The following is a 12,220-nucleotide window of genomic DNA, read 5'->3' as shown; positions in this document are numbered from 1 at the left end:
TTGTCACAGCTGTTTATATCCAGTGATTTTAGTTATATTAAGGTCACTCGCCTTTGTAAAAGATCTTCATCTTCACACACTCCTCGTGTGTCTTCATTGTACATTTAATATAAGGATAAATACCATCCGCTTTCTGAGATTTCTCTTCTTAGAATTACATACGTAGATCAGTTTAATGAAAATAAGTCTGCTGCAAGAATGTCTACGGATCGTATGCACATTTTCATTAGACTCAGTTATTCTCTTAGTCATGATATGTTACAAGTATTTAGATAAACAAATATACTTTTCCATATATTTTAGGGATATCGCACGAACCAATATTGATTGAAATCTAGAAATTTTGGATGAGTTAAAATGGACTGAAGTAAGATACATCAAGGTATTGTGTATAAATGAATCTCTAGAAACAGTCACCGAAGTTGGATTCTGACTGACACTGGTGATTAGAGAGTAGCTCTTAACATACTATAAAGAGTGTATTACTCGTTTCCAGAAAGTATATATTATCAGCTTTCTATTAGGTAGTCATCGTCTGAATTAATTATTAATCTCCTTTTGCAGGAGAGAGCGACGTGTGATACGCAATGTTGTGACAATCTGATCCCATCGGTTGAAGGGATAGGGCTGAAGATTGTTTTTGCAAACTCAGATAATTACTTAAGTCTCCTCTGAAAACCCCACGGGGGTACATGGAGCGATAAATAACGGGAGTCGTTATTGTTGGAAGCAGTGCAATTAGGACTACGTTTATGAAGGCCAGATCGAAATGGGCACTATGTTCCATTGTTTCTGCAACTACATGTTTGACCAGTCGAGTCACGTGCAATGGAAATAGACAGAGAGCGTAGGCGAAAGCCATAATGAAAAATGAGTTTTGGATGACTTTTTCTTTTTCCCAGTCGAACTCTTCGTCTTCGTGACGTCGATGATAACGCTGCAAGCCAGGAGCAAGTGAATGACTAGTGACGTCACTGTTATAAGCTTCAGCTATTTCACTATTTCCAACGTGTATAGGAATGAAAGAGGATTCTCTTATCCCTGTAACGCTAGAGGTTGCCACGGAAGAGACAGTATTTTCCTCAAAGTTTAGCAGAGTAGGAGATCTTTGGCCACTAGTGGAAAATAGGCTCTTGCGGTTATTGATTTCCACTGTGACTTTCAGATGTAGATACACAATAAGAACAGCGGGTGTGGCATACAACACGATAAATAGAGCACGAATAAATTCCTCAATGTTATTTTCCACATTTACAACGCAGATTCCGACTCCTTTAAATTGTTGACCAAAATATTTCTCTAAGTCTACATACTCCGAGTAAACACTATAAGGCAGGGCCACCAGAAAGCTCGTTACCCAAGTTCCCAGAAGCCAAAAGCCAGCAGAATTACGAGTTTTCAATGGATTCATAATAGTCCTATAACGGTCAAACGCTGTTGCCAGAAGAGTAAGAAATGTCGCATAGAAAGGGACGTCCTGGGCAATCGGAAGAAAATGACACAGAAAACTACCGAAAATCCAGTTCTGAAGGGCTAATATTGCCAGAGAAACTGGCATCACAACAATACATTTAAACATGTCGTTCACGGCATTGCTAGCCAGGTATTTGTCAATGTTTTCACAATGCTCACGGAACAAAAATATCCGACGGAGCATATTGGCGTTCAGAAATAATCCTAAGGCTCCCACTAGGCCGTAGAGGATTAGATACAACGGAAAACTATTTTTGAGTGACGGTCGTAGATGTGGCGTCTTGAAGTCAGTAGTGTCGTTATGAAAATGCATGAAGAAATGGATCACCATGCCTACATAGTGATCAGGAATATCTTTAACCGATGTGGCAATATCTTTATGAGATACGTCACCCATGTTTTCACAGCCACTAAGTACTGGAAAGACTCCGATGTTCTGATAAAAGAAAGAAACAACGTATATAAATAACTATGTCAGCTCAAAGTATTTACAGAAATACCCTGATCATTTTTCTCAGATGTATCTTGTTTCCCATGATCACGGAATGATTTTTAATACTGCTATTTTTTTTCCAACAATTACAAACACCTTACTAGAAATATATCCATATTTGTCATTGCACACAGAATATTTTGAAAATACTTCTTGTATGAGATAAATAACTGGGATAGTTTGTATGGTAGTTATAACTAATACACTTGCACCCAATGTTTATGTTAGCAGGGATGTATAACATGGCTATCTGTCCATTACTTTTTTAACCTTTGTTAACGAAATATAGAATCCAAAGTAGTTGTAGTGTAATCAAAGTAGTGACATCTTTTGGTATAATTCCTTCGTTTACAGAGAAAATTTTTTTTAAAACTACATATAACATACTTCAAAGAATTTAGTCCTATTTCTATACCGATCCTTAATTTAACAGTGAAAGACTAGCTAGTTATCCCCACCCACCACCAACTCTTGGGCTACTTTTTTACCAACGAATAGTGGGATTGACTGTATATTATAACGCCCCCACGGCTGAAAGGGCGAGCATGTTTGGTGGGACCCGCGACCCTCAGATTGCGAGTCAAGCGCCCTAAGCACTTGGCCATGCCGGACCCCGATCCAAGAGAAGACAAATTTTATCTTGCCTTTACTTTCATCAAAAGAAAAGATAGATCCTATCTTTACCAAGGCGGAGGTAAATCTTATCCTGTTCAAATGAAGGGAATGCGTGATATATTCAACCCTTTCATACCATGATGGAAATAATTTTTAACCTTGAGATTATTTTGTTTGTACTCAATTGCTTGTAAATAAACTTTCCAATTTTTAAATGCATACTTAGCATCAAATGTAATAACTAAGCTTTGCATAGAAAATAACAAAACGCCAGTAGGCCATTATACAGGGTGGTCCAAAATTATCTTTCCTGTTTTAGAATTTGATAATTAAATAGCTAAGGAAATACAACCAGGCAGTTTTCAACATCTTGTAGCCAAACTCGAACAGTTTTTTTGTTTTGTTGTTGTTTTTTTCACTCCAGTGTATAGTGTTGCCTCGTAAAATGGCAACCATGCAATAAAAATCTCAATGCGCCGTTTGGCTTGCAGAGATAAAGTCAATGACTGTTGACTGTAGAGCAGCGTAATTTTCAGACTCCAGTAAAGGAAAGAACCACCATCGAAACAAACTATCTGAGAGTGGAAGAAGAAGTTCTTATAGACCAGCAGTGCGTTACAGCGACCGGGAGCTGGAAAGCCCTGTATCAGTGATGAACATATCGATCAAGTACGCAAATCGCTTCGGCGTGCTTCACGAGAACTTAACATGCCAAAAACATTAGTGCTCCGTATCATTCACAAATGACTTCATCTGCATGCCTGCAAACTTCAGTTGGTGCAGGCACTGCAACCAGACGACAGCCCAAAGCGCAAAACTTTTGCAGTAAACCTCCTTGACCACATAGATGAAGACAACACATTTCTAGCTCGTGTGCTGTTTAACAATGAGCCTACATTTCATACCTCAGGTAAAGTGAATCGTCATAATGTCCGCGTTTAGGGCTCGGAAAACCACCATGACATCATTGAAATCGTGCGTGATACCAGAGATGAACGTGTGGCGCGATCTCATGTGTGACAGGGTTATGGGGCTTTCTTCAATGAGATTACTGTTACCGAGAGCATGCTGGAACAATTTGTGGTCATACAACTGGAGGAAATGCAACCATAGATAGTCTTTCAACAGGATCGTGCTCCACCTCACTGGAGTTTGCTGGTCATATACTTCCTAGATCAGGCGATGGATTGATCGGGGGGGGGGGTAGCCATTCCGTGGCTTCTACTTTCGCCAGACATCACTTCACTAGACTTCTTTCTTTGGGGGTATTTTAAAAATATTGTGTATCGCACATCTTAAAGATCAGGATAACGTACGCCATCCCCACTGTAACCGTGAGCATGTTGCAACGAACGTGGACTGAAATCGATTATCGGTTAGACGTTTTGAGAGCTATTAATGGTGCCCACGTATAAGTCTACTGACATGTCATAAAAACTGTTTGCGTTGGGCTACAAGATGTTGAAAACTGCATAGTTGTCATTTCTTAGTTATTTAATTATTAAATTTTAAAACAGAAAAGATAATTTTGGATCACCCTGTATATTTGTTATAATACAGGCTAAAATAGTAAATATTATACTCGTTCATTGCACTTAACAAAATGTACTTTGAAGGAACTAAAAGCTAAACGAAGGAAATTCTCAGAAAAAATAAAACATTTTTAAATTCCCTTTCATATATCTAGAAACAATATGCAGAGACACGAACAGTCAACATGTTTTTAAGTAACACAAATAATGTTGGTCTCGGTGTCTCTGAACACTCACGCTTTATGAAGACTCGAGTCTTTTGACGGCTGAGCTTGTTTTATTGATATTAGTGTCTCTAAAAACAACGTTTTGTGAAGACTCGAGTATCGTTATGGTCAGTCTAGTTGTTAACTGAATCAAATGAATGTGACAAAATAATAGGCTGATAAAATATTTGAATTTGACATGATATGTAACAGACAAAAATAAATGTATATTTAGATGTTATCAGGAAAAAAAATAACTTATCATCCGAGAAATTGAAAATATTATTCTACGCTGGAGCTCTACAGATGTTGATGGAAATGCAGAAAGGTGAAAGTTATGAAATTAAGATAAGATAATGATAACAAACATTTCATTTCATGCCAGGTCATAATGTAACAATAATAATCAAGAAACTTGATCACGAAGACATTTCTGATATATCAATAGCACAGACATTTCTGTATCAACTACTTTCAAAATGCATTTATACGAACCAGTGTTATTCCAAAAAACGAATCAACATTATTTGTTAATTTAAATACTTTCACATGATCTAATTCTACATTAAATCAACAAACGGAAATAACATAATTTCGATATGTGGCCATCTGGTAGCAGAGGTACCCAATCTAATCTTGAATTTTCACAGTTTTCAGTTGTTATAATAATATGTTTGTTACGAAATGACTTTCATCTTCATTTCTTACTTTATAAAGTGCACTTTGTAAATTGTGGCATATAAGCCTTTTTGTTTTTTTTTACAAATCATTTCAGAATCTGGTTTTAACTTCAACAAACTTAATTCTTATGAAGACTGGACTCTTTTTTTTTTTCAATAATGATTAGCATTGTTGAACAATCAACCAGCGTAAAAACAAAACAAAAACATTGCTGTATATAATATTATGTTGAATTTTACTTCAGAGGTTTCCGGCTATTTCTAAATTTATGGTTTGTTTATCGGGAGCAACTTTCTTGTCGACATTCAACAACGAAATAAATTAAATTTGATTGCTGCGTAAAATACATAATTTTCTCAACATTAATAGGGAAAAATCGTTACTTTTTCAATTTCATAAACGTTTATTTCAATAAAGTGTCTTAGGTCTTCCTTTTATAAGACTCATTTAATGTTGCATCGAGGCGGAACATTGCCAAACCGCTCGAATGTAATTACGTTCAATTTGTTATTTCACACTGCTTTCTCTATTTTGGTGTCGTCATAAGCGTTCGTGTGTTGAGAAGATACACTTCTGGAGGGAAATATTCTTGCTAAGCAAGGGTCGTTAGTTTAACAGTAATTGAGCATTTATCGCTTACATGAAAAAATGGTTTAAACAAGATTTTTAAACCTCTGAAATACAAATACCTGCAAGCCTTTATTGCGATAAGGAATTTTAAATAAAACACGAAGCGATCTCAGAAGATGTCAACAATTATCATTTTCACTATATCAACCGCGATAAGCCCATCGGTAAGTCTGACAACTTATAATGCTAAAAACTAGGTTCCGATAATTGTGGTGGGCACAGCGCAGACAGCCCATTGTGTAGCTTTTCGCTTAACAACAAAACAAACAAATCTAACAAATCACATTGAATTATGATGTACCTTTAGCTTTCCCTTCATGCTGAACATTCATATAAGCTTTGACTTTCATTCCAAGTTATAACAGTTATGTTTTTATGTCATTTTAACTCAAACTTAACACACAAGCTTAATTTATTCACCCCAAACTACGCTCAATTATATTTAAGTTGAAATTATATACTTTTGATTTTTGAAAGTCGGGAAAGTTTGAACTTCGTCCAATTGCAGATCTTGTGGAGTAAATACACTCTGTTTTTATAGAGATTAACGTAAAACTGTGCCCATTAAACTTAGATAAAACAGCTGAATAAAATATTTTAATGAGTTAATAGTTTGTTGATAAATATATGGGCCTCAATATAGAGCTGGAGTACCTTATATTAAAACCATTTCGGAACCACAACCCGTTACACACCATGTCGTTTCGTCAAATCATGCTTTAGCTATCTAACGGCCACGTATTTTGATAGTAGTCCCGCAGCGTAGATTCCGTTGAAAAAAAGCTCCATTATATGGATGGCATACCAAAAACACACCACTCCTCCCTGTTATTTTCCATCATATATCTAGTGTACGAGGACGGCGGTTTCCCAGCATTCGTTTCAATAGTTCGTTCACACTTAAATTCATAGGTACTATGATCAGCTACTTGATAGTGTGCCTTCGTATGGAACAGCATAGACATTAATTTCATTCTCCAGCTGCTCGAGATAAGCGACGATTGAACTGATATGTCGGGGAAGCAGCTTGTAAATGTATGGCGTGTGTCCCTTTTCCAGACAGGGATCTTTCTTGGTTGTGTTGCGTATTGTTGCGTAGTTCCATGCAGATAGCTTTTGATACAGACTTATGTATTCATGGGTTCTCTCCTGTAACAAGAAATCGCACTTTGCTTCCTACAGCTGCGGTACGAATTCTTGCAGGAACCCGGCATGGCCAGATGGTTTGGGCGCTTGATTCGCAATCTGAGGGTCACTGATTCAAATCTCCGTCCCACCAAACATGCTCGCCCATTCAGTCATGGGGGCATTATTATATGACGGTCAATCTCACTTTTCGTAGGTAAAAGAGTAGCCCAAAAGTTGGCATTGGGAGGTGATGACCAGCTGCCTTCCCTCTAGTCTTACACTGCAAACATTAGGGACGAGTAATGCAGATAGCCTTCGTATAGCTTTGCACGAAATTAAAAAAACAACAACACTCTTTAAGGTTGGCACTGTTTTCCCAGGTTGGTCCATATTCCTTTGTTTGTATATATAAGCGGATTGAAATATTATAAGATCATACATATTTCATTTAAAAAGCAACTAAATATTCCATAGAAAATCGTTTTTACTTAATTATACTTATATCTCGCTATAGATATACATGCATGTATTAGGTTGTGAAGAAAATAATGTCGCGTTTTGGAACACGTTCGTTAACCACCCCCGTATAATAGTTAAACGAACTGCCTAAACGTCAAGTTAGTGTAGCCTATATAATGTGTAAAGTCTAGTATACTCTAATCCCTTATAGTGATGGTATACGAGGAGACTCACATTTGGCATGTAATGCTGTTTGAATACAAGAAGGGAACACAACGCCTCTGTAGCCAAAAAGAATATCAAAGAAGTTTATGGAAAAGTTTTGAATGTTCGTAAGTGTCACACTAGTGAAATGGCCCTGAAATTGCATGTCTCTCATGAAACAATACGTATACATTTAAGGAATATGGAAAACTCCATAAAGCAGGTGCCTCAAGAACTCTCAAATGATAATCGTTTTCAAGTTTTCAACTTGTGAACATTGCTTCGTCTCTTCTGGCATGTAATGTGCGTGAACCATTTTTGGACAGAATTGTCACTAGTATAACGAATTTGTTATTATATATCTATTTTAATATCAGCGTTTGTTTAGACTAAATTTATATTTAGAAACATACATAACTTATACTGTTAAATATGTATTGCAAAACTCCTGCCTATTCTCCAAAGTTGTAGAAGATTATTGAGAGTAAAAATCAACAACATATGTATTTACGTAAACGCTTAAATTTGTGTTGTTATGTAATCTGAATTTTCTAGAAAGCCTCCGCACGCTTATAAATATAACCAACGCGACACGCCAAAAAAGGAAGTATCTGTTATTAGTTTGCTATAGTCGGTGTGCTATAAGCTTCGGAAGCTATAACTGTGATTGTTATAACGCATATCAATCGGAAAACTTCAGATATTTGACCAGGAGCATTTACAAAGTTCGAACATTACAAATCATTTAACTTCAGTAGATTCATATCGGACATTTATACCTTTACAAAGATATTATATAACTTCAGCGATAAAAGAAACTCGACCTGTAATCGGTGTGTGTGGCTGGTGAATAACGAAGGACAAAGCTAGCTAGCTCCCTGTTATTGTAAAATGAATTATACCTACGTCAACTCGTAATCAACTCGCTCATTGTGAATCCTCAATAAGATATCGAAGAAGTTCCAGACTAGAAAGAAGACTTTACATTGCTTGTAAGTTTTTGTGAAACTTTTGTATATAAATCATTGTTTCTAATAACTATTATTATAAAATGTATTGTTGTTTGTATATTAAAATATCTGTGTTAAAAAAGAAAATTGTGTATCAATCTTTTGGCAAATATCATATATCGGCTTTTACTTAATTACTAAATCCAAAGTACAATTTAACCACTAAATTTAAACTTATCAGATAGCTAGGTTGCAGATCATTTGATATTCTAATAGGTAACACTGGTAATGAAAAATGGATTCTCTATGGCAAAAACAATGGCTCAATTCTGGACAAAAACCACTTCCGACCCCAAAACCTGGAATCCATCTGCAGAAAGTGATGCTTTGCATTTAGTGGGACATCAAAGGAGTAATTACTCAATCCACAGCGAACTGTCAATGCAGAGATCTATAGTCGGCAACTGGAACGTTTAAATCAAGCTCCTCATCAGAAACGCCCTTCACTCCACGACAATGCACATCCATATGTGGCACTTTTGACACAACACAAGATTATGTAGTTGGGTTGGGAAGTTCTCCCCCACCCCCCATATTCTCCAGATATGGCACCATCAGATTACCATCTTTTTTCGTTTTCGCTGCAACACCATCTTAATGGGAAAACGTATGCAAATGTGAAAGGTGTTAAAGAGGACATCGACATGTTTTTGCTTCAAATCCAAGTGATTTCTTTAATAAGGGCATTAACAACCTGATTTTAATATGGAAAAGCATCATCGATAAAAAAAGGAAACTATTTCATTAAATAAATGTTTTGTTTTGATATATAAGTTGTTTGGGTTATTACGTATATATGGTAAAACATAGGTGTACCTAGATATTGACATATTTCAATTAGACTACACCCATTTAGTTTATTATATACTATATATTGTGTACTATTCGCTGAAGAGTCTCGGTTTTCCAACAATAGTAATTTTTATTACATCGCGTCATATCGTTGATGCAAGTTCTTGCGCCATTATTTGGCAAATGGCTAATGCTTACCATTATTCTTTTGTGTGTTGGATAGAATAATCCCTTTTGAAGCTTTTAGCAATAACAATGGATCAAAAATAAAGAAACGATGTCAAACATAATCGGGAAAAGTGGACATGATGCAGTGTTACGTATTACTTAGACAACTCAGTAGGGATTTTATTCTGATTTATTTTTTCTGCTGTGCTACAAATATTTATCATATTAATTTGAGCTTTTACCACCACAATGGAGGTTGGAATACTAACTTCAGAAAATAAGGTTTACTTGTTTTCGTCTCCTTTCATCCAATAGCAGGACTTTTTCTCTCTTCTTTCCTTTCTCTTTATTATATATATTTTTCAAATATTTTCTTCTCAGAGCATTCTCCTTCACACAACTGTCTACAGGCAATGAAGGGTGACATAGATGTGGGACGTTGTGGATTTAAGCACCCACATCTTGCTCTCTTGTCTTTTTTTTTACTTATTTTACTCTCTTATTACTATTTTTGATTACGTGTGGGGCTTTGCGAATGGAGATTAAAACTGATGATGAATGGTGTGTCTCTACTGCTACTTCCAAAAACCAGGATGCATCTTATACCCCACGTTACAACCTGTACTCTGATTACTTTGTTTTGTTATGCAGCGTTGTAGTTAAGGTTTATTTTGTATTATAAATGTTATATAGATAACATTCCGAAAGAAAATGCACCACGTTTTATCTGCCTGAAAATTCAGGAAAAAATAAAAATACACTTTCTTTGCTTCATTGTTCTCACTGTGAAAGTCTAAGAAATAAAGTCAAGGCATCGATTTTGTTTGTTTCAAAACATGTATATATATATATATACACACACACAAATAAAACCTCGATTTTAATGCTAAACTATAATGATTCCGAATAATTCAAACATAACAACTCTCAAGAACACTACGATCTGAATATAAATTCACAGATAAAGGTGTTTTGATGTAACTCATTTTAATATTATAGATAATCACACATGAGTTATTATTTCGTACACCCTTGCGTATGAAAAGGCGATAATTTATCTATTGCCTTACAACTGTAGCTATAAAACTGCTTAATCTAAAATGCCACTTACAGGAGAAGAATAGTTTGTAATATGTGTACGGATGTTTGTATGTTTTGTCTGCAATGTGTACAGGTACAGATATATGTTCAAACAAAACAGCTTTCATAACTTTCACGAATTAAGTAGAAGTTCAAGTAATTAACTGCCAAGTGACTTAACTAAGATGCTTTACACTATAGTAGGCGTGATCGTTTGGTTCAATCAGCCATTATATAACGTTTCTTGTTTTATTTTTACCTACAGTCTGATGAAGCGTGTCGAAATATCTTTACTGAGTATATCTTGCCAAGGCAGACTTACATCTAAAAGTAAACTGAATCAACCGCAAAAAAATACAAGAACTCTAACGAAAGACAATGCTGTAGTGCAGACTCGTTATATATTTTAGAAGTTATGCAATATGTTTAACCTAGTTAGAGATGGTTGAATTAAATCAAATGGTCTATAGCCATTCAGAAATGTTGGTGATGTTATAACGTTCACATCTCCATGCCAACGAAACTGTAAATAACGTCAAACGTAAGTAATATCTTCATCTAGAGCAGCGTTTCCCAAACTATGGGTTGCAAGCGGAATGTTAGTGGGTCGTAAAAAGTTATACTAGAATTACGCATTAGCTTCGATTAAACGCTGTCTGTCGAGATAGTTCAAGACTCGGGCTTTCATTGCCAGGCTGTTGTTTTATCAGCGATGATATTTTTAAGACTGTTGATACTTATGTCAAAACAAAAGGTCTTGATTGGAATAAATGTGTCGGAATATGTACGGACGGCGCACGGGCTATGTGTGGTAAAAACAGTGGTCTGGTGACCAGAATACTTGAACTAATCCAAACGCATCATGGACTCACTGCAACCTTCACAGAGCAGCGTTAGTATCAAAATGTATATCTGTTGATTTTAAAAATGTTTTGAACACTTCCATTAAAATAGTGAACTTAATAAAATCAAAGCCATTGCAATCGCACTTATTTGAGAAGTTGCGCGAAGAAATGGGAAGCAATCATAAATCACTTCTTCTGCACACAGAAGTACGTTGGCTCTCGAGGGGTAAAGTGCTAACAAGACTTACAGAACTCCGCGAAGAAGTTGCTATATCTCTGGAAGGTAAAAGCGATTTTGCGAGATATTTGCGCAACGAGGAATTTGTTCTGAGGCTCACGTATTTGGCAGATATTTTTTCAAAACTAAACGAACTGAATTTGTACTTGCAAGGAGCAGAAGGTATCAGTATATTCGCAGTTCATGAGAAAATTCGAGGTTTCATGAAAAAACTTGTTCTATGGGAAAACTGTATTGACAACCGAAATTATGACTGTTTTAAAACATTTCAAACCTTTGTAATGGAGAATGAAGCAAAAGTTGATGACGATATAATCATTGAGAATAAACTGAAAGAGAGTTTGAGTTTTATTTCCTTGAAGAAATGAAAAATATCCAAGAGAAAAAATGGATTATGAACCCCTTTCAGCCTGTTACATAACGAGTGGGATATCGACAAAAGCTGAGGAAGAACTTTTTGAGAAATGAACTTTAACAGCAGAAAACTGATACAGTTCTGGGTGTCTGTTCGAAAACCGTACCCAATCTTTTCCACTGAAGCTTTGAAGGTACTTCTCCCTTTCTCATCTTCATATCATTGTGAATTTGGATTTTAAACAATGGTAGGAATCAAAAACAAATTCCGAAATAAACTTCAATTGTCAAATTTATTACGCCTGAAACTAA

General features: G+C 35.8%; 1 protein-coding gene across 1 annotated transcript; it reads right to left on the bottom strand.

Annotated features, from left to right (window-relative positions):
* Positions 1-547: 547 nt before the first annotated feature.
* On the bottom strand, positions 548-1,886 carry LOC106466653 (neuropeptide Y receptor type 6-like). The gene has a single exon (XM_013926943.2). It carries the CDS (start codon positions 1,868-1,870, stop codon positions 548-550), a length of 1,323 nt encoding a protein of 440 aa, XP_013782397.1. The 5' UTR covers positions 1,871-1,886.
* Between the last annotated feature and the right edge of the window lie 10,334 nt (positions 1,887-12,220).

Source organism: Limulus polyphemus, unplaced genomic scaffold, assembly GCF_000517525.1.
Source record: "Limulus polyphemus unplaced genomic scaffold, Limulus_polyphemus-2.1.2 Scaffold2334, whole genome shotgun sequence".
NCBI lineage: Eukaryota > Metazoa > Arthropoda > Merostomata > Xiphosura > Limulidae > Limulus > Limulus polyphemus.
The sequence above is the reverse complement of the archived record's forward strand: the minus strand, read 5'-3'. Positions and strand labels throughout refer to the sequence as shown.